Below are 25,042 nucleotides of genomic sequence, written 5' to 3'. Positions count from 1 at the left end.
GCTTATCCGAGGTCGGGTCGCGGGGGCAGCAGCCTAAGCAGGGAAACCCAGACTTCCCTATCTCCAGCCACTTTGTCTAGCTCTTCCCGGGGGATCCCGAGGCGTTCCCAGGCCAGCCGGGAGACATAGTCTTTCCAACGTGTCCTGGGTCTTCCCCGTGGCCTCCTACCAGCTGGACGTGCCCTAAACACATCCCTAGGGAGGCGTTCGGGTGGCATCCTGACCAGATGCCCGAACCACCTCATCTGGCTCCTCTCGATGTGGAGGAGCAGCGGCTTTACGTTGAGCTCCTCCCGGATGGCAGAGCTTCTCACCCTATCTCTAAGGGAGAGCCCCGCCACCCGGCGGAGGAAACTCATTTCGGCCGCTTGTACCCGTGATCTTATCCTTTCGGTCATGACCCAAAGCTCATGACCATAGGTGAGGATGGGAACGTAGATCGACCGGTAAATTGAGAGCTTTGCCTTCCGGCTCAGCTCCTTCTTCACCACAACGGATCGATACAACGTCCGCATTACTACATACATTACATACATTCTACAAATGTATGTTATAAATATAGTTATAATCTTTTTTTTAATCATTTGCTCCCAATGTAAGTCGAGAATATTATGGGCCTGATGTACTAAGATCCAAATAGCAGGTGCTAAACAGCGTGTGCAAACTATAAAATGGTATGTACTATTAGTGGGCGTGTTACATGTGATCTACTACGACTGTGTGTACAACTAATAACGAGTGCAGACCGCCTTATTTAAATTAGTTTTTGTTTTTGCCATGGAAACACTCATTTACTGCACATTCATGTCATCATGCTCCTAACTGTGGCCTTTTGTTATTTTTTCAAACATGCAGCACACAAATATAATATGTACCGCTTGTTATGGTCACTTTATCTCTTTAAGTGAATCATAACTGACTTAACAATATATGGGGAAAACTCTTGTATTCAGAATAAATGGATATAAATTGCATACAAATGGAGAACAGGAAAGTAAACATATGTGTTAGTAAGTGCTATGAAGTAGAAAAGAGGTAGGATTGAAAGAGATTTTCTTCTTCCTACTCCTTTTTGGACATGTAAAGAAAATAAAAATAACAAAGATGTAAGGTATGTGATGTATCAAAATAAAATTGTATACATGTTAAAAACAAACTTAAACTTCTGCAGTGCATCTACAACGAAACCCACTCTTTAGCGTGCTAAACGTGCGCTCATTAAAGATGCTGGCTTTCACTTCGAGTGTGCGCTGGTATTTTCCAGACGCAAGAAAATGCATATTGCAATACGATTGTATTCATATGAGATATGCTGATAACATATCATTTATATGAAAAAACAAATGTCATTTAAAAAAAAAAAAACGCCAGCAGACACCAAAACAATTTTTTTTAATGTGTTTTAATCAGCCCTTTAAGTCATCCAGCAGCTATAAAATTATGAAATAATATTGCTGAATAGACAATGTCAAATATTTTCATTTTTGACAATCATGCGTAGGACAAAGCTGCAGCGCCATCAATCATCAATCAATCAATGTTTACTTATATAGTCCTATATCACAAGTGTCTCAAAGGGTTGCACAAGCCACAACGACATCCTCGGCTCAGATCCCACATCATCACCTCCTGCAAAATATATTCGCAAAACAGTGGCCGCAGAACAGTTGTAATCTTGATAAATCACACTCTGTGCGCTTGATAACTACATCAGCCTTTTATTCTCCCCAGTATTGTGGGCGTTGTGATGAGCTGCATGTTCATGAAGAAGGATTGTGCTCCTTATTTTACTCACTGAAGAGTTGCAAAGCCCTTTCTGTCTGGAGTTTAGTAGATCGGCCATCAAGTTTGCACGTGTTTTAGCACACGCGATGTATGTACTGGCCTGCACTCATTACCATGGCAACAGCCAGCCATCACTACATACAGAATAGAAAATACTGTACTGCGAAAGATGAATGACAACATTTAAAAGGGGATTGACGGCAGGAAAATGATGACATCGTCACTTCTTCTGGCAGCGAGTTGATGCTATTTTTAGCGAGGACATTTTTAGCCTTCTAATTTGAGGCGCATTCGGAGCGTCGCCGCAGCAGCAAACATAACAACTAACACTCGCGAGCACTGAAAGGTTTTGGTTATTTTCAATTCAGCATCCATACGACATGACCATTTTTTTGATTTTTTTTTTTCACCTCTTTGGTTAAAATGTCGCATTTTCTTTGATATTTCCCTTTTACTTCCTGGTGAATAATGCATGAATCCTAATGGCAAGAATACAACAGCAATGCATTTTAATAAACGGTCCTTTGTGTCTCACCCTGCAGTTGCTCAGCTCCTCTGCTCTCACGATGAATGTTCCACATTTCTTCCCCGGGATGCCGCTGGAAGACAGAAGAAATCTTTAGAGCACAGCGCTCTTACTCAGGGTGTTCAAACTTTTTGACTTGGGGGCTAAAAAAAATTTGGTCGAGACCCAAAGGCGACAGCATGTAAAGTAACAAATTTATATATATATCCTTTTTCTACCGCTTATTCCCTTTTGGGGTCACGGGGAGCGCTGGCGCCTATCTCAGCTACAATTGGGCGGAAGGCGGCGTACACCCTGGACAAGTCGCCACCTCATCGCAGGGCCAACACAGATATATATATATATATATATATATATATACACAGTGGGGCAAAAAAGTATTTAGTCAGCCACTGATTGTGCAAGTTCTCCCACTTAAAATGATGACAGAGGTCTGTAATTTTCATCATAGGTACACTTCAACTGTTAGAGACAGAATGTGAAAGAAAAAAAATCCAGGAATTCACATTGTAGGAATTTTAAAGAATTTATTTGTAAATTATGGTGGAAAATAAGTATTTGGTCAACCATTCAAAGCTCTCACTGATGGAAGGAGGTTTTGGTCACGATACATGGCGCCATTCATTCTTTCCTTAACACGGATCAATCGTCCTGTCCCCTTAGCAGAAAAACAGCCCCAAAGCATGATGTTTCCACCCCCATGCTTCACAGTAAGTATGGTGTTCTTGGAATGCGACTCAGTATTCTTCTTCCTCCAAACACGACGAGTTGAGTTTATACCAAAAATTTCTATTTTGGTTTCATCTGACCACATGACTTTCTCCCAATCCTCTGCTGTATCATCCACGTGCTCTCTGGCAAACTTCAGACAGGCCTGGACATGCACTGGCTTAAGCAGGGGGACACGTCTGGCACTGCAGGATTTGATTCCCTGTCGGCGTAGTGTGTTACTGATGGTAACCTTCGTTACTTTGGTCCCAGCTCTCTGCAGGTCTTTCACCAGGTCCTCCCGTGTGATTCTGGGATTTTTGCTCACCCTTCTCATGATCATTTTAAACCCCACGGGATGAGATCTTGCGTGGAGCCCCAGATCGAGGGGGATTATCAGTGGTTTTGTATGTCTTCCATTTTCTGATAATTGCTCCCACAGTTGATTTTTTCACCCCAAGCTGCTTGCCTATTGTAGATTCACTCTTCCTAGTCTGGTGCAGGTCTACAATTCTTTTCCTGGTGTCCTTCGACAGCTCTTTGGTCTTGGCCATAGTGGAGTTTGGAGTCTGACTGTTTGAGGCTGTAGACAGATGTCTTTTATACAGATAACTAGTTCAAACAGGTTCCATTAATACAGGTAACGAGTGGAGGACAGAAGAGCCTCTTATAGAAGAAGTTACAGGTCTGTGAGAGCCAGAGATCTTCCTTGTTTGAAGTGACCAAATACTTATTTTCCACCATAATTTACAAATAAATTCTTTAAAATTCCTACAATGTGAATTCCTGGATTTTTTTTTCACATTCTGTTTCTCACAGTTGAAGTGTACCTATGATGAAAAATACAGACCTCTGTCATCATTTTAAGTGGGAGAACTTGCACAATCGGTGGCTGACTAAATACTTTTTTGCCCCACTGTATATAATATATATGTATGTAAGTATAGTTACTTTTTTTGGTGTGTGAAATGCAGCCCCCAAGCAAAAACTTTGGACACCCATGATCTACAACAACAATATGGTTTGTCTGAGTGGCTGGAAAGGACAGATTGAACATTGAACATTTACATTCAATTCAGATTTTTCTCAATCGATTAAGAATCGTTACAAATAAGAGTCACGATTAATCTGAAAATCGATTTTTAACCCCCCTAATATTCATATTACGTTTTAGTACAGTTTCCGATCTTCAGTATTAGGGCATTCACACGCAATTTGAACAAAAATTTCTCCACCTCGTCATTATTATTATTATTATTATTTAATATTATTACTCAGTCATCTTGTATATTTTGGTTGTGAATATATTACAACCTTTGTCAGCTGGCAGATGTTGAAGGCATCTTCTGTGTGCATTACATCGGTGGCAGCACATTCTGAGCTGTGAAAAAACTATTCCTGACATCATTTTTGTCTTCACTTGTTTATATTATTTTCAACTTCTGGTCTAGTGAGCAGACCGGCGACGCGTGCTCACGAGCGAGCCAGCCGAAAAAAAAAAAAAGGAAATAAAAGCGGGGGAGGCAAAAAAAAAATGAGCACATTACTGAATATACAACTGAAAGAAACTATGAAATATGAAGAAATGTTGAAAGATTAAATGACGGCAGCATGACGCGATTACGTAAGTTCAACATATTTCTTCTTCTGTGTCAGACCTTCAAGCTGCAACACTCATTGGTACTCTCTCTCTTGCACACACACACACACACACACACGCACACACACTTATACAGTATATACACACAGAAACAAAGTGTGTTTGTTTGCATCCTGAGGCTGAACAATCATGACAACAAACCTAACATGCGCCATCTTATAGCGTGTGTGTGTGTGTGTGTGTGTGTGTGTGTGTGCCCGTGACCATCTCTTGACATCCTACCTTTATTGTGGTGACATTTTACCTTTTGGCCCACACAAATAAAATGTTTGAATAACGCTCTGTTGTGTTGTTATGCCGATGTGTTGCAACGCACTAAGTTACGGGAATGATAAAGTCTTACGTTAGGTTACCAAACGCTACTATTTTATGGTGTGTTTCATGTTATGTGGTGTTTTGATGTGTTGTGCTACGCAGCGCAGATGCCACCTAATGTTATGTAAATTTCACGCTATGCCAGGTTATGCTTTCAGGTTATGTTGTTGTTTACTTAATTGTCAATCATTTCATCGTTGACAGTGCACATTAATGAACAAACTGCTTTAAAGAGTGGAAATGAGACAGAATCGCGTGGTCGCTAACTTAGTTAGCTGGCATGGTTATTCTATGCTTTGCTACGCCATGTTGTGTCATGCTATGTTTGCTATATCATTTTACGCACCGCTATGTTTGCTATATTATTTTATGCTATGTTTGCTATTTTATGCTAAGCTATTTTTGCTATTGTTTTATGCTACACTAAGTATGTTATGTTGTTATTTTATTGTACTTATACTATTTTATGTTGTTTTTTTATGCTATGAATGCTATATTTTTTTTAATGCTATGCTATGGATGCTATCTTGTTTTTTATGCTATGCTGTGTATGCTACATCATTGTATGCTATGTTGTTTGCTATATTGTTATTTTATGCTATGCCATGCTATGTTTGCTGTATAAGTATTCTATGCAATGCGATGTTTGCTATAGTGTTATTTTATTCTATGCTATGTATGCTATATTGTTTTGTTATGCTATGTAGTGTATGCTATATCATTTTATGCTATGTTGTTTGCTATATTGTTACTTTATGCAATGCCATGTTGTTTGCTACATAGGTATTTTGTGCTATGCGATATTTGCTATATTGTTATCTTATGCTACAATATGTATGCTACATTATTTTATGCAATGCCATGTTATTTGCTATATAGGTATTTTGTGCTATGCGATATCTACTATATTGTTATCTTATGCTACACTATGTATGCTATATTATTTTGTGCTGTTATGTTTGCTATATTGTTATTTTATGCTATGCTATGTTTGCTATATTGTTATTTTATGCTATGTATGCTATATTGTTTTTTTATGCTATGCAGTGTATGCAATATAATTTTATGCTATGTTGTTTGTTATATTGTTATTTTATGCTATGCCATGTTGTTTGCTATATAGGTATTTTGTGCTATGCAATGTTTGCTATATTGTTATCTTTTGCTACAATATATATGCTATATTATTTTGTGCTATGTTATGTTTGTTATATTGTTATTTTATACTACACCATGCATGCTATATCATTCTATGCTTTGCTGTGTTTGCTATATTGTTATGTAATGCTGTGATATGTATGCTCTATTATTTTGTGCTATGTTATGTTTGCTCTATTATTTTATGCAATGCTATGTTTGCGCTGTATTAATGCTATGTTTGCTATTTTGTTATTTTATGCTTAGCTATGTTTGCTATATTGTTATTGTATGCTATGATGTACATGCAATTTGGTGCTATGTTATGTTACATTATCAATGTTTATTTGATAACGTGCAAGGTTCTTCACAGAAAAAACGAGTTAAAACAATGTACGCTATGCTATGTTGCGCTGATTGAGCTTGTTGTATCACATTATGCTAAACTAAGTTATGCAAAGTTATGTTTTGTCATGTTCCACGATATGTTGTGTTATGTTTTGTGTTGTGCAGCACAGATGCTCGGTTATGTTCCGTTATACCACTTTTACGCTATGCCATGTCGTGTAATTGTGGAAGACTCTCGCTTTCGGGTTCTTCGGACCACCAATCACCGACATGCCAGGCTCTTCCATGTTGACAATACTGTTTTATTTTCCAATAAATTGTCTTTCGTGTGCTTTTCAGCAATCGTTCACTAACAAACTAAGCACATGAATGGTTTCTCTCCAATGTATAGTTTGTCTCGCTCTCGCTCTCGCTCAACAACGACAGGTGATTAGATAATCTGGCCCAGGTGGGCCATCTACGCACCTGTCGCTGATCTCGAAGCCGGTCCTGGCAAACCCCGTTTCGCTGCAGGTCCACAGGCCACGCACCCCCCCCACCCCCCAGTAACATTATGTTGTTATAATACTGTATGCTATTATATGCTATGTTCTTTTGCTATATTGTGCTAATTGCACACCCCGTTTCGCTGCAGGTCCACAGGCCACGCCCCTCCACAGTAACATTATGTTGTTGTATTACTGTATGCTATTATATGCTATGTTCTTTTGCTATATTGTGGTAATTGCACACCCCGTTTCGCTGCAGGTCCACAGGCCACGCCCCCCCCCCCCCACAGTAACATTATGTTGTTATATTACTGTATGCTATTATATGCTATGTTCTTTTGCTATATTGTGCTATAACCGTATAAAACGTTTGTGGTTTGGCATTTACTTCCTGCAAATGTGCAGATTTTTTTTGGGCGGATTTAAAAATTGTAAAAAAAATTTTTTGCGTTTTTTGGGGGAGTTTTTTTTTTTTTTTGATTTGTTAAGGGTCCGTGACTGTAAACCCCCAACATAGTACCCTATATATTTGAAATAATTTAACATGTGATAGAATGATAAAAGAAACAAAATCAAGCTTCATGGACCAAAAAAAAACATGGCAAATATGTGACATATTTTTTTTCATAAGCAAAATAATTTAATTAATTTATTTTAATATTTAAACGAGGATTTGCATGATTTGAAGCTTGCTCTCGTGTCAGCCGTCTCTTTGACTATACGCTGTTTACCCCTCCGCCATGTTTAAATGGTGTTATGCTCTTCGAACATTCTCTGGCTGACAGAGACGCTCTCGCCGACATCGTCATCATCATCATCATCATCATCATCATCCTCCTCCCGTGCCGATCGAGGGTTGACGCCGCTGAAAGGGGGCGTGGTGATGACAGATAATGGTGGCTGCACCACTGATTAGCGCGCCGCCGCCTTTTGGCCCTCAGCAGGAAACTACGGTGTCTAATTAAAAAGGCTGACAAGACCTTCTACTCACATCAAAGGCCTCTCCAGGCGGCTTCCCAGCGAGCCCACGATCTCTCCCAGCGTGCAGAAGGCCTGACCCAGGAAGTCCTGCACAACATATGCATAATACATCAACACGTCATTAAGCAGGTACACTCACACACCCACTGCTGCAGACACACTGGCTTCACTGGAACTCACAGAGACTTGGCATTCATTTGACACTAACATTAGTCCATTTCAGTCTTGAGTATGTCTAGAATTACAGTCATGTGCACTTCTACAATTAGTCTTGAGTAGGTCTAAAATTCCAGGTTTGTGTAGGTCTACAGTCGTAGTCTTGTGTAGGTCTCCAACCGCAGGTCTACTATTACAGTCTTGTGCGCGTCTACTATTACAGGCTTGTAAGAGTCTACAATTAGTCTTGTGTAAGTGTACGATTACAGTTTTGCGTGGGTCTACACTTACAATCTTGTGCAGGTCTCCAATTACAGTCTTGTGTAGGTCTGGAATTACAGTCCTGTGTAGGTTTACAATCCCGGCGTGAGAGGGTTTACAATTACAGTTTTGTGTACGTCTGCAACTTCAGTCTCACGTGGGTTTACAATTCCCGGCTGGAGACGGTATTGGTCAAATGTAAGTCTACAATTCTAGTCTTGGGTAAGTCTACAATTCCAATCTTGCGTATGTCTGCAATTCCAGTCTTGTGCAGGTCTACAATTACAGTCTTGTGCAGGCCTACAATTCCAGGCTTGTGAGGGTCTAAAATTACAGTCTTGAGTAGGTCTACAACTAGGGTCTTCTGTATGTCTACAATTCCATTTTTGAGTTGGTCTACAATTCTAGGGGAGTGTAGGTCTACAATTAGAGTGGTTGCTAGGTCTACAATTCCATTTTTGAGTTGGTCTACAATTCTAGTCTTGTGTCATTCCACAATTACAGTTTTGTGCAGGTCTACAATCCCAGGCTTGTGAGTGTCTAAAATTACAGCTTGTGAGTGTCTAATATTACAGTCTTGTGTCGGTTTACAATTCGGGTTTTCTGTAGGTCTACAATTCCATTTTTGAGCTGGTCTACAATTCTAGGCTTGTGTCGTTGTACAATTCCAGTTTTGTGTAGATCTACAATTCCAGGCTTGAATAGGTCTACAATTGCAGTCTTGTGTGAGTCTACAATTCCACTCTTGCGTAAGTCTACAATTCCAGTCTTGAGTAGGTCTACAATTAGGCTTCCATGGGTCTACAATCGCAGTCTTGTGTAGGTCTCCAATTCCAGTCTTGGGTAAGTCTACAATTCCAGTTTTGCGTAAGTCTACCAATCCAGTCTTGCATATGTCTACAATTAAAGTCTTCTGTATGTCTGCAATTCTATTTTTGAGTTGGTCTACAATTCTAGGCGAGTGTAAGACTTCAATTAGAGTCTTTGCTAGGTCTACAATTCCAGTCTTGCTTAAGTCTACCAATCCAGTCTTGCGTAGGTCGACAATTAAAGTCTTCTGTATGTTTACGATTCCATTTTTGACTTGGTCTACAAATCTAGGTGAGTGTAGGTCTACAATTCCATTTTTGAGTTGGTTTACAATTCTAGTCTTGTGTCAGTCTACAATTAGTCTTGTGCAGGTCTACAATTCCAGGCTTGTGAGGGTCTAAAATTACAGTCTTGTGTAAGTCAACAACTAAGGTCTTCTGTAGGTCGACAATTCAATTTTTGAGCTGGTCAACAATTCTAGGCTTGTGCCATTTCAGTCTTGTATCGATCTACAATTCCAGGCTTGCATAGGTCTACAATTGCAGTCTTGTGTAAGTCGATAATTCCAGTCTTGCATAAGTCTACAATTCCAGTTTTGAGTAGGTCTACAATTAGGCTTGCATAGGTCTACAAGTACAGTCTTGTGTAGGTCTCCAATTACAATCTTGTGTAAATTGACAGTTTCAGTCTTGAGTAAGTCTACAATTCCAGTCTTGCAAAAGTCTAACAATCCAGTCTTGCGTAGGTCTACAATTAAAAGTCTTCTGTATGTCTACAATTCCATTTTTGAGTTGGTCTACAATTCTAGGCAAGTGTAGGTCTACAATTAGAGTCTTCTCTCAGTCTACAATTCTATTTTTGAGTTGGTCTACAATTCTAGTCTTGTGTCAGTCTACAATTCCAGTCTTGTGTAGATGTACAATGACAGGCTTGAGTAGATGTACAATTCCAGGCTTGCAAGTGTCTACAATTTCAGGCTTGCATAAGTCTAGAAATGCAGTCTTGTGTAGGTCTACAGTTTCAGTCTTGTGTAGCTCTACAATTCCAGGCTTGTGAGTGTCTACAATTTCAGGCTTACATAGGTCTACAATTGTGGTCTTGTGTAGGTCTCCAATTACAGTCTTGTGTCAGTCTACAAATTCAATGCTGTGTCGGCCTACAATTGCAGTTTTGTGTAAGTATCCAATTTCAGGGTTGTGTAGATCTACAATCTTGTGCCCAAGGTCAGCACTTTAGTCTTGAGAGGCTTAAATGACAAGAGTGTTTGTGCGACAGGTGTAATACATTCATACAATAAACTGAGATTAGGATTACTTTCTTAAAGGGACAGTACTCATTTGTCCAATAACCAGACTGTGAATGCTTCCAATACAGCCGCGTCCAGCTTCCAAATTTGCGTCTTTGTTCTATCACAGATAAACTTTCTTTCATTGAAGGATTCTCTTCATATTTTTGGGAAAAAATTGTCGTTTGCAAGCATAAAATGGCTTAAATGAAATTAAAATATCAATATTACAGTAGTATTGACCAATCACAGTGTGCTGTTCAGTATCCTTGTCACTGATCGGCTCAGCCTCGGAAAGCAATACTATATTGGATTAAAAGAGAGTAAAGGTGACTATGAGGGGTTTTTTTTTTCATAAAAGAAGTGTACATTTGAAAAGTTGTAAACATTTTTTTATGCTGTAGTGATGAAAATACATAATTAATCATTCTTATTTTATGGAAATTAATTTAACACAGTCAGACCAAAACCAAATAACGGAGATAAACGAGGGTTTACTGTATAATCCAGCCTTCGCCACCTGGCATACTCTTAGATTTTTTTAAGTAGTGGTAAATATTTTGTGTGAATAAAACTAACCTACATTTTGGAAATAATTTAATGAATACAGAATTTATTGTAAAAAAATAAAAATAAAAACATTAGAAACATTGCATAATGAATTATTAGACACAGAATATATTGTAAAAAAAAATATGAAATAAATCCAGTATATATTGTAAAAAAAAATTTAAAAACATTGTACAAATTTTATAAAACATAATTTATACAAAACTAAAATCATTAAAAATGAATATAATATAAAGAATGTCTTCCTTTTTTCCTCACATGAAACATTTTCACGCTAAGTTAATAAAGATTTATAAATACATAATAAAATACACCTACAGGGAACCTTCCTATACGCAGAGTACGTACTGTGAGGGGTGTCCCATTTTACTTGAATAAGCACATCTAAAATGTCAATTTATGATTGACAGCATGATTCATGTGAAAATATTGTTTCACATAATTAGAATTCTAAATGAAAATTTTGCTTAGGTCCTCAACATAGCCAGTGTGTGATAAGGTGGTGTGTAAGGATTTTTAACGATAAACCGTGGCAACATTCCCAACAGTTAGTATAAATGTTTAGAATGTTAAAAAACCTTATTAATTACCACATCTTGATGACATCCCATAATGTCATTTTCCGAGGGAAGCAATCAGCTTTAGCTAGCAAGCTGGCAATCAATCTAACAAAGTTTTTTTAAATAGCCCTAAATCACGATTGTCTCAAAGGGCTGCACAAGCCACGACGCTTACTGGCTAACAGGTGGGTGCCATGATTGGGTATAAAAGCAGCTTCCATGAAAAGCTAAGTAATTCACAAACAAGGATGGGGGAGGGTCACCAATTTGTAAGCAAATTGTCGAACAGTTTTAGAACAACATTTCTCAACGAGCTATTGCAAGGAATTTAGGAATTTTACCATCTACGGTCTGTAAAATCATCAAAAAGTTCAGAGCATCTGGAGAAATCACTGCACGTAAGTGATGATATTACGGACCTTTGATCCCTCAGGCGGTACTGCATCAAAAACCGACATCAGTGTGTAAAGGATATCACTACATGGGCTCAGGAACACTTCATAAAACCACTGTCAGTAACTACAGTTGGTTGCTACATCTGTAAGTGCAAGTTAAAACTCTGCTATGCAAAGCAAAATACATTTATCAACAATAACGCTGGGCCCGAACTCATCTAAGATGGACTGATGCAAAGTGGTAAAGTGTTCTGTGGTCTGACGAGTCCACATTTCAAATTATATTTGGAAAATGTGGACGTGGTGTCCTCCGGAACAAAGAGGAAAATAACCTTTCGGATTGTTATAGGCGCAAAGTTCAAAAGCCAGCATTTGTGATGGTATGGGGGTGTATTAGTGCCAAATGCAGGGGCGCTCACACTTTTTCTGCAGGCGAGCTACTTTTCAATTGACCAAGTCGAGGAGATCTACCTCATTCCTATTTATAATTTACATTTATTTATTTATGAAAGAGACATTTTTGTTAACAAGTTAATGGTGTTTAATGATAATACAAGCATGTTTAACACACATAGATTCCTTTCTTTCATGAAGACAAGAATATAAGTTGGTGTATTTGATTCTGATGACTTGCATTGATTGGAATTAGACAGTGGTGCTGATAACGTCCGCATTTTCAAATGGAGGAAAAAAAAAGTCCTCCTTTCTGTCCAATACCACATGAAAGTGGCTGGATTTGGCATCTCATTTGTCCAACTTGCATACTCGTTTTCAAACACTTTGTTATGAGAGTAGCATATGTGTGTGGCCCTTTAATGTCTGGCAGCAGGTGAGTGACGTCAGTGAGAGTGCGGGTGGGCAAGCAAGTGAGAAAGCGGTCGCTGAGGGCTAGGGAAAAATACATTGGCATCAAACTCCGTAGCTTGCTAGCTTGTGCACGCTAGCTTTCTGAGACTCTTATTTTGTTAGCCCAGGCAGGATGAAACAGGTCTTTTATGGTGAAGACAGGAACTGTGCAGTCGGTCTTTAGAGTTTTGACAGTAGGTACGGAGTCTCTAGAAGTAAAATGTGTTTCTCTGCGTCCGCCCTGTTAGTGATTTTTTTCTTAAATATGAGCTTGCAGCAGCCAGCGTCATCTCACAAGATCCTCGGGTGCCGAGAATGTCAAACTACTGACGAAAGTGAAGTCTTGGTATGATTGATGACTGCTCATTTTTATGTATATTTTTTAATGCCTGGCTTGAGATCGACTGACACACCCTCCGAGATCGACCAGTCGATCACGATCGACGTAATGGGCACCCCTGGCCTAAGGCATGGGCAACTTACACATCTGTGAAGGCACCATTAATGCTGAATGATCCATACAAGTTTTGGAGCAACATATGTTGTCATCCAAGTAACGTTATCATAGACGCTCCTGCTTATTTCAGCAAGACTATGCCAAACCACGTGTTACAACAGCGTGGTTTCGTAGTAAAAGAGTGCGGGTACTTTCCTGGCCCGCCTGCAGTCCAGACCTGTCTCCCATCGAAAATGTGTGGCGCATTATGAAGCATAAAATACGACAGCGGAGACCCCGGATTGTTGAACGACTAAAGTTCTACATAAAACAAGAATGAGAAATAATTGCACTTTCAAAGCTTCAACAATTAGTTTCCTCAGTTCCCAAACATTTATTGAGTGTTGTTGAAAGAAAAGGTGATGTAACACAGTGGTGAACATGCCCTTTCCCAACTACTTTGGCACGTGTTGGAGCCATGAAATTCTAAGTTAATTATTATTTGCAGAAAAAAAAAAGTTTATGAGTTTGAACATCAAATATGTTGTCTTTGTAGTGCATTCAACTGAATATGGGTTGAAAAGGATTTGCAAATCACTGTATTCCGTTTCTATTTACATCTAACACAATTTCCCAACTCACATGGAAACTGGGTTTATATATATATATATATATATATATATATATATATATATATATATATATACATATATATATATGTATATATATATATATATATATAGAACGAATGAAGCTGAGATAGGCTCCAGCACCCCCTGTGACTCCAAGAGGGAAAAGCGGTAGGAAATGGATGGGTGCATATGTGTGTGTATATATATATCCATCCATTTTCTACCGCTTATTCCCTTTCGGGGTCGCGGGGGGCGCTGGCGCCTATCTCAGCTACAACCGGGCGGAGATAGGCTCCAGCACCCCCTGTGACTCCAAGAGGGAAAAGCGGTAGGAAATGGATGGGTGCATATGTGTGTGTATATATATATCCATCCATTTTCTACCGCTTATTCCCTTTCGGGGTCGCGGGGGGCGCTGGCGCCTATCTCAGCTACACCAGCACCCCCTGTGACTCCAAGAGGGAAAAGCGGTAGGAAATGGATGGGTGCATATGTGTGTGTATATATATATATATATATATATATATATATATATATATATATACAGTATTAGGGCTGCGGATCTTCTGGTGTCCCACGATTCGATTCAATATCGATTCTTGGGGTCGCGATTCGATAATATATCGATTTTTTCGATTCAACACGGTTCTCGATTCAAAAACGATATTTTTCCGATTCAAAACGATTCTGTATTCATTCAATACATAGGATTTCAGCAGGATCTACCCCAGTCTGCTGACATGCTAGCAGAGTAGTAGATTTAAAGAAAAAAAGGTTTTATTATTATGAAGGACAATGTTTTATCAACTGATTGCAATAATGTAAATTGGTTTTAACTATTAAACAAACCAAAAATATGACTTATTTTATCTTTGTGAAAACATAGGACACAGTGTGTTGCCGAGCTTCTGAGATGAAATGCAAGTGTAAGCCACTGTGACACTATTGTTCTTTTTTTTTTTTTATGAATGTCTAATGATAATGTCAATGAGCGATTTATAATCACTGCTATGCTGAAATTATAACTAATATTGATACTGTTGTTGATAATATTCATTTTTGTTTCACTACTTTTGGTTCGTTCTGTGTCGTGTTTGTGTCTCCTCTCAATTGCTCTGTTTATTGCAGTTCTGAGTGTTGCTGGGTCAGGTTTGGTTTTGGAATTGGATTGCGTTGTTATGGTATTGCTGTGTAGTGGTTTGTTGGATTAATTAAAGAAAATAAAAAATAAATAAATGTATTTTTATTTTTGAAATCAATTAAAAAAAAAGATAATAGATTCTGAATCGCACAACGTATTCGAATCGATTTTTTTCCCACACCCCTAATATATATATATATATATATATATATATATATATATATATATATATATATATATATATACGTGTGTGTGTGTGTGTGTCTGTGTGTGTGTGTGTGTGTGTGTGTGTGTGTGTGTATCTGTACATATGTATACATCAGTGACGTGCAGTGAAGTTCATGGCTGGTGAGGCACTAACATCATCACAGTCAGATTTATAAACATATGAACCCTATAGAGTATCTTATTCACCATTTGATTGGCAGCAGTTAACGGGTTATGTTTAGAAGCTCATACCTGCATTCTTCCCTACTTGGCACTCAGCATCAAAGGTTGGAATTGGGGGTTAAATCACCAAAAATGATTCCCGGTCGCTGCTGCTCACTGCTCCCCTCACCTCCCAGGGGGTGAACCGGGAGATGGGTCAAATGAAGAGGACAAATTTTCACTACACATAGTGTGTGTGTGACAATCATTGGTACTTTAACTTAATGTAGCAGGTACTTTAGCTAGTATAGTATAGTATAGTATAGTATAGTATAGTATAAATAAATTACACTAATTATTATCATTATCAGCCATAATACTGCTAACATTAACAATATTAAATAATCACATGTATGTAGAAAATAACAAACACGACAGTACACAGTGTTGTCACTTTGACAGGTGTAACCGCGCTCCAGCGGCCGTGTTCATTCATTGTCTTTACTCTAGCATAAAAAATGCAGATGGCCCTAAAACGTCACAATACTCAGTCACCATATTTAAGTACCCAAAAAAAAAGACTCGACATAAATATAAATTCAATCGGATCAGAAACATGCTAACTGCCCATAAAAAATACATGGGTATGGCCAGTAGCTACTATTAGTGAACAAATTCCCTTACCACCTCGGCTTAATATCTCAACATCGAGACACTCTTTCGTCGCAACTCGGCCCTGATGGTCGGCACCTATAAGTTTACAATTAGTTGTAAAATGTTGGACAGTTGTTTTTACGATATGCAGGCAAACGACAACTTTAAAACATATCGGCTTCAGATGTCCCCAGGCTTAGCCGAGTAGCGCAAGAATGATCTCTGGGATCACTAGCGCCCTCTACCACCAGGAGGCCGGAGAACAGGTGCCTCACATTGTGCGTCTTCGCAGCCGTTTTATGATTGCCCAGCACAAGAAATACGTTACACACATACAGTTGTTGACAAAATACACCGTACATTATATACCTCAGCTAACCAAACTATGGGAATGTATAATAGAATTCATATAGCACTACGGTCTCACTGCACAGCAGCTAGCAATTAGCCGAGTCATTGCGCAAGCCACGGGGAGGCTCAACTGGCTGTGACTCACCGCAAGTAATTCTCAGTATTTGAACGGCAAATGTGAATAATAAGCGATTTTGAATAAAAAATCATTTAAAACTGGTGAAGTTAAATTGAAAATACCTTTATAGTATAATCACTGGATACATATAACAATATAATGAATTTTTTTTCTTTTTACATTTTTTTTTTCCATGATGGCAGGTGGCCCCGCCTCACCTGCCTCCCCTGACTGCACGTCACTGGTATACATATCTACATACATGTATACACATGTATACACATATACGTATAAACATATATACTCATATACATACATATACACACATATACTCATACACATTTATACACATATGTATACACATAAACACATATGTATACACATATAAATATATACAGTATATTTACAATATATGTATGTGTACATACATACATATCTACACATACATATATACATACACAAATATACATACTACACATATACACACACATTTAAACACACACATACATATCTATATAATAAGTAATTAGATATTAAAAACATTTTTTTCTACATTCTTTTAGATAATTTATATTTCAATGATATAGCAGTGTGTTAAAAATGATAATAAATGCAAATTTAGAGTAAAATAAATACATTGTATCATGTATTTATATTTTTGTATTGATTAGATATCACTAATGTATATACAGTAATACTTCTTTCAGTTTAAATGATTGTATATAGTCTCAATACTATAGTTTTAGTAAAAGCAACAAATAAGAATCATGTTTGTTGTCAACGATCATCCCACTGCACATGTCCTTGTCATGTCTTAAATTTCCCAGTTTTCGTGAAAGCAGCATGGTACTTTTGACTCTGAGCACAGCGAGGGTGGCTGAGGGGGGACCGGTGTCCTTGCCCAAATCTGTTGGACGACCACCAGGACATTTAGATGAGGAACCTTGGGGCAACAACATCAAGTCTGCAATCAAACATTGTGCATAGTGTATTAGTGTGTCATGTTGCCTACTTTTGCGTATTATTGTGTGTTGTGTGCACGTGAGCAGACACGCGCGCATTCAAGAAATCCCGCAGGCATAAATCTGCTCCAAAGATCTTTGCCAGTTCTGGCCGACATCTTTCTCTCACCCAGGTCTGAACACTTAAAAATACAAACGAGCAGTAAGTATAATTATCATCATTATCATGACACATACTTACAAGGAACACTAGACCAATATACTAAAAACCCTACTATAAACACTATACCACTGTATACTGTAAACTATATTAAATAAACTATACCACTGTATACTGTAAACTACAAAATATAAACTATGCCACTGTATACTATAAAATATACTATATACACCATACCCCTGTATATTGTAAACTATACTAAATAAACTATAGCACTGTATACTGCATAATATAAAATATAAACTATTCCACTGTATACTATAAACTATACTATATACTGTACGCCAGGGGTCACCAACCTTTTTGAAACCAAGAGCTACTTCTTGGGTACTGATTAATGCGAAGGGCTACCAGTTTGATACACACTTAAATAAATTGCCAGAAATAGCCAATTTGCTCAATTTACCTTTAATAAATAAATCTACATATATATATAAAAAAATGGGTATTTCTGTCTGTCATTCCGTCGTACATTTTATTTCCTTTTATGGAAGGTTTTTTGTAGAGAATAAATGATGAAAAAAAACTTGAACGGTTTAAAAGAGGAGAAAACAGGAAAAAAAATAAAATACAATTTTGAAACATAGTTTATCTTCAATTTAGACTCTTTAAAATTCAAAATTCAACCGAAAAAAATTAAGAAAAAATTAAAAAAATAATTTATGGAACATCATTAGTCATTTTTCCATATTAAGATTAATTTTAGAATTTTGATGACATGTTAAATAGGTTAAAATCCAATCAGCATAATATATAACAAATTGGACCAAGCTGTATTTCTAACAAAGACACATCATTATTTCTTCTAGATTTTCCCGAAAAATTTTTTTTTAAGAAATTCAAAATAAGATTCAAATTTGATTCTACAGATTTTCTAGATTTGCCATAATAATTTTGGGGAATTTTAATCATAAAAAGTTTGAAGAAATATTTGACAAATATTCTTTGTCGAAAAAAACAGAAGCTAAAATGAAGAATTAAATTCAAATGTATTTATTATTCTTTACAATGAAAAAATAAATAAATACTTGAACATTGATTTAAATTGTCAGGAAAGAAGAGAAAGGAATTTAAAAGGTAAAAAGGTATATGTGTTTAAAACTCCTAAAATCATTTTAAAGGTTGTATTTTTTCTCTAAAATCGTCTTTCTGAAAGTTATAAGAAGCAAAGTAAAAAAATAAATGCATTTATTTAAACAAGCGAAGACCAAGTCTTTAAAATATTTTCCGGGATTTTCAAATTCTATTTGAGTTTTGTCTCTCAGAATTAAAAATGTCGAGCAAAGCGAGACCAGCTTGCTAGTAAATAAATACAATTTAAAAAATAGAGGCAGCTTACTGATAAGTGCTGCTATTTAAGCTATTTTTAGAACAGGCCAGTTGGACTACTCATCTGGTCCTTACGGGCAACCCGGTGCCCGAGGGCACCGCGTTGGTGACCCCTGAAGTAGATGATGATGGATAGTATAGTTTACTATACATATATATATATATATATATATATATATATATATATATATATATATATATATATATATATATATATAGTGTCATATTATTTGATGATTGTGTTATTGATAGTCAAATTCATTAAAGATTGTGGTACTAATAGCCATATTATTTGACAATTGTGTTATAGTCATATTCATTGATATTGTGTTATGAATAGTCGTGTTCATTGATGTTTGTGTTAGTAATAGTCAGAGTCTTGGATTATTGTGTCATTAACATTCATTTTCATTGATATTTGTGTTATTGATACTCATAATTATTGATGTTTGTGTTATTACTAGTCATATTATTTGATACTTGTGTTATTAATAGTCATTTTCTTTGATTATTGTGTTTTTAATAGTCCTGTTTGATACTTTTGTTATTAATATTCATATCATTTAATGATTGTGGTGCTAATAGTCATATTTTTTTATTATTGTGTTATTAATATTCAAATTCATTGATGTTTGTTTTATTAATAGTTATATTATTTGATAATTGTGTTATCAATAGTCATATTATTTAATATTTGTGTTATTAATAGTGATATTATGTGATTCTTGTGGTACTAATAGTCATCCATCCATCCATCCATTTTCTGCCGCTTATTCCCGTTCGGGGTCGCGGGGGGCGCTGGCGCCTATCTCAGCTACAATCGGGCGGAAGGCGGGGTACACCCTGGACAAGTCGCCACCTCATCGCAGGGCCAACACAGATAGACAGACAACATTCACACTCACATTCACACACTAGGGCCTATTTAGTGTTGCCAATCAACCTATCCCCAGGTGCATGTCTTTGGAAGTGGGAGGAAGCCGGAGTACCCGGAGGGAACCCACGCATTCACGGGGAGAACATGCAAACTCCACACAGAAAGATCCCGAGCCTGGATTTGAACCCAGGACTGCAGGACCTTCGTATTGTGAGGCAGACGCACTAACCCCTCTGACACCGTGTCATATTCTTTGATAATTGTGTTATAGTGATATTCATTGATATTGTGATATTAATAGTCAAATTCTTTCATGATTCTGGTACTAATAGTCATATTCTTTGATACGTGTGTTATTAATACTCATATTCATTGATGATTGTGCTATTAATAGTCATATTCTTTGATACTTGTGTTACTAATAGTCATATTATTTGATATTTGATTTATTAATAGTCATATTAATTGATGACTGTACAATGAATAGTCATATTCTTTGATGTTTGTGCTTTTACTCATATTTTTGATACTTGTGTTATTGTCATATTCATTGATGTTTGTGCAATTTTAAAGTAATTTTCTTTTATGTTTCATGAATAGTCATGAATTTGATGTTAGTGTTATTGATAGTTATTCGTTGATGTTTGTGTTATTAATAGTCATTTTCTTTGACAATTGTTTTATAAATAATCACATTATTTGATGTTTGTGTTATCAATAGTCAGATTCTTGTGGTATTAATAGTCAGACGTGTGGAAAAGTGGAAGGGGACAATGGCGCTGCGTGCCAGATCTACAATCCCACACATCCACAGCGTCGACAGGATGCATCCAAGCGTCGTTGGCCTTCATGCTGCGCTCAGATGGAGCCCAGGGGCATTGTGGGTAGGAGGCTAACGGGAAACCTCTCTCGGCCATAAAGATGAGGAGGAGGGGGGTGGTGGGGTGTTATAGAATGGAATGATCCAATGCATCTGCCTTTCATAGATGTTTACATTATTAATACATGCAACATAAATACATACTTCTACTAGGTCAAACTACCGCTACTCTTGGCCATGATGTCATTTTCAAAGCCAAAAAGGAATCTGAGTCAAAAAACGCTCCAACATAAGCTAACTAAGGCTTCACTTTAAAAAAAAAAAAAAAAATCACTAACTAATTGCTAATTTATATTGGCTTTGCTATTGACATGCTATTGATTAGCATTAGCAATTTTACATGGCAATTTCAACACCTCCAAATGGGTAATGACAGCGAGCACTAAGATGCACATTACAATTAAACAGCCGGTGCGTATTAAGTACAACACTTACAGTATTTACACTTTTTAGGGCGCATGTCATACAAGCTATACCATGACATACAGACCGATAATCATACACACATACATATATACACACACACTATATATATACATAAACACACTATATATACAGACACACACACACACACACACATATATATATATACATATATATATACACATATATATATATACATATATACATACATATACATTTATACATATATACATGTATATGTATACACACACATATATATATACATAAATATATACACATAAAGACAGCAGTTATCATAATCAGCACTGTTTTAATATGAGATTTTATCACCAATAAATATAAAAGCACAAAAGTACCGAAAATTGGTAACGCCGAGTACCTTGGAATGGGTACCCTATCGGTTCAAATGTGAATGCTACCTATCCCTAATTGTGATAGTTTTTCTATTGTCATAAAATTATTATTCAACTCCAAACTGTAAATGTTTATATTTTATCATGTATATTACATAACTAGCATACATCGCCAATTCTGCCTGCTGTCTAAATTGCAACGTTATGTCATTATATGTCATATCTTTTTTATTTAATTGTCTTATATTGTGTGATATTTTTTTTAAAGCTGACATATAAAAAAAAAAGAAAAACAGATGGTTTTTTTTGTAACTCAACTTGTGTTTAATTATTTCCTATGGCGGAGCTGGACTGCATCAAATTATGTTTTTTAATTTTTTAATTCATCATTTTGTTTTAAACGGACATTTTTGTTTTATAGTCCGTCATGCAGTTCGAACCAGATTCACTTGTGTATGAGTTCGTACTAAATTGTAGTACGTACTCTGTGTTATGAAATATTAACAATCATAAATCACTCACATGTTTGGAGAGGTTGTCGCTCTTGCAGTCCAAGTCGTAGCTGCAGAGACAAAAAAAAGCACAAAAACATCAGATTTAAGAGTTTTTCTCGAGCGGCGCTTCAGTCTTCAGGAAGAAAGCTGTATTGCTTAAAATGCATTAATAAATGACTGTCTTCCGCCCTGCTTCACGGTGGCAGAGGGGTTAGTGCGTCTGCCTCACAATACGAAGGTCCTGCAGTCCTGGGTTCAAATCCAGGCTCTGGATCTTTCTGTGTGGAGTTTGCATGTTCTCCCCGTGAATGCGTGGGTTCCCTCCGGGTACTCCGGCTTCCTCCCACTTCCAAAGACATGCACCTGGGGATAGGTTGATTGGCAACACTAAATTGGCCCTAGTGTGTGAATGTGAGTGTGAATGTTGTCTGTCTATCTGTGTTGGCCCTGCGATGAGGTGGCGACTTGTCCAGGGTGTACCCCGCCTTCCGCCCGATTGTAGCTGATATAGGCGCCAGCACCCCCCGCGACCCCAAAAGGGAATAAGCGGTAGAAAATGGATGGATGGATGGATGTCTTCCGCCCGAATGCAGCTGAGATAGGCTCCAGGACCCCCGCTAGCCCAGGGGGGACAAGCGGTAGAAAATGGATGGTTGGATGGATGTTTTTCGGTAATTAAAATATCAACGGTATTACTAACCGTCTGGATGCCGCAGTTTATCATTCTACGGTTTACCATTACACCCTGCGATGAGTTGGCGACTTGTCCCGAATGCAGCTGCTATAGACTCAAGCGACCCCCCGCGACCCCAAAAGTGACAAGCGGTAGAAAAAGAATGGATGGATGCCGAGGTTTATCATTATACTGTTAACCATTATGCCCTGCAATTAGGTGGCGACTTGTCCAGGGTGTACCTCGCCTATCGCTCGAATGCAGCAGAGATAGGCTACAAAAAGGGACAAGCGGTAGAAAATGGATGGATGGATGAATGTTTACTGTTACAGCCCTAACTGACGGACTCTTAGTCAAAAAGGTGGCGTTTTCAAGGGTATGTTTTATCATCACTTTTATCGTTTTCGCCATAAAATGGCAGGTTCTTGTGATAGTCCATGTCACCTATCCCTGCTGGCAGAGGTGTGGGCCTTGAATTTGACACCTGTGGTCTAAATCATTGGTTCTCAAATGGGGATACGCATACCCCTGGGGGTACTTGAAGGTATGCCAAGGGGTACGGGAGATTTTTCAAAAATATTCTAAAAATAGCAACAATTGAAAAATCCTTTGTAAATATATTTATTGAATAATAATTCAACAAAATATGAATGTATACAGTTCATAAAGTGTGAAAAGAAATGCAACAATGCAATATTCAGTGTTGAAAGCTAGATTTTTGTGGACATGTTCCATAAATATTGATGTTAAATATTTCTTTTTTTGTGAAGAAATGTTTAGAATTAAGTTTATTAAAACCAGATGGATCTCTATTACAATCCCCAAAGAGGGCACTTTAAGTTGATGATTACTTCTATGTGTAGAATTCTTTATTTATAAATCAATCACTTGTTTATTTTTCAACAAGTTTTTAGTTATTTGTATATCTTTTTTTCCAAACAGTTCAAGAAAGACCACTACAAATGAGCAATATTTTGCACTGTTATACAATTTAATAAATCAGAAACTGACGACATAGTGCTGTATTTTACTTCTTTATCTCTTTTTTTCCAACCAAAAATGCTTTGCTCTGATTAGGGGCTGTAGTGGCATAAAACACTGTTCCTATAACCCCTTTGTTTCAAATGTTTGTTCCACTTGGGGCGCGGGCATCTTGTCTGACTCACACCTTTTACACAGCCTTCCTTGTCACGTATTCTTCCTTTTCCCGCTTTCCCTCCACTAATTCAAACTGATCCAGCAGCGCAATTGAAGATTGTTTTATTTACAATAATCAAGGGTTATAATACTCGGGAAACAAAATAAATGGTAGCTTATATGAAGCCGAGGTATACAGACAGGTGAGGTCTACAGACAGGTGAGGTCAAAGACGGTATGCTGGTGCCCGACTGCCAATCACGCACCCAGCGCGCTCCTGCCCCTTATAGGCCTGCGTGGGAACTTTACACCACCTGCAAAGGGTGCACACTGACATACACGCATGAATCACTCAAAAATAATAGAATAAAACATAAATTCAAGTATGGCCCTCTATTTGGCTCCTACAGGGGGTACTTGAATTTAAAAAAATGTTCACAGGGGGCACATCACTGGAAATGCGAACCACTGGTCTAAATGACCGTTACAGTAATAACAGCAAACTAACAATATTGCTTTTCCACCATTTCTTCAGCATTTGCTGACAGCGTAAACAAAGACTGAATGCTGGACGACAGCAAAGACCAGGCTCACGACGCGTGTGGAGCGGACGGCGTCCACAAAGTCCAGACACGGTCCTTGAAAGAATAACGTCCCAACAAGGACAGGAAGCAACTTAAATAGTCTTGAGTACAAACGTAAAACAATGAATTGATTAACATGTACCCCGACTTAAACAAGTTGAAAAACTTATTTGGGTGTTAAATTTAGTGGTCAATTGTAGGGAATATGTACTGAACTGTGCAAGCTACTAATAAAAGTTTCAATCAATCATTCAATCAATCAATGCGGGGACATGTGGTCTTAAGGCAGGCGTGAGGCTGCTTCAGGAAACGAGAAAACAGGAAGTGAAGACTACAAAATAAGAGCGCAGGACAGGAACAAACGCATGAAACACAGGAGAAATTATAGGATGTGAAAGGTCCCAACAGTTTACACTTCAAACATCTGTGCAAGGTTCCCCTGTTTGCAAGTTGCCTGCTGGCTTTTTATTTGGCCATCTCGTGCTTACTAAGGATGACTGAAGCTTTCTTACACTTTCACTTTCACTTTCAGCCATTCAGCCTAACACACAGGGCCAACAAGTTGATCTTGCAAGTGC

The 25,042-nt window shown here is 37.6% G+C and overlaps 1 protein-coding gene across 1 annotated transcript in view; it reads right to left on the bottom strand.

Moving 5' to 3' along the window:
- Positions 1–25,042, bottom strand: part of LOC133549233 (copine-8-like) — a 161,118-nt gene that overhangs the window by 70,527 nt on the left and 65,549 nt on the right. The window contains exons 5-7 of the mRNA XM_061894450.1: positions 22,099–22,138; positions 7,959–8,035; positions 2,321–2,384 (exon numbers count right to left, since the gene is read on the bottom strand). Coding sequence (XP_061750434.1) covers positions 2,321–2,384; positions 7,959–8,035; positions 22,099–22,138 — 181 coding nt within the window. The remainder of the gene's footprint in view (positions 1–2,320; positions 2,385–7,958; positions 8,036–22,098; positions 22,139–25,042) is intronic.

This window comes from Nerophis ophidion, linkage group LG03 (genome assembly GCF_033978795.1).
Source record: "Nerophis ophidion isolate RoL-2023_Sa linkage group LG03, RoL_Noph_v1.0, whole genome shotgun sequence".
Taxonomy (NCBI): domain Eukaryota; kingdom Metazoa; phylum Chordata; class Actinopteri; order Syngnathiformes; family Syngnathidae; genus Nerophis; species Nerophis ophidion.
This window is presented reverse-complemented; position numbering and strand designations above follow the sequence as displayed.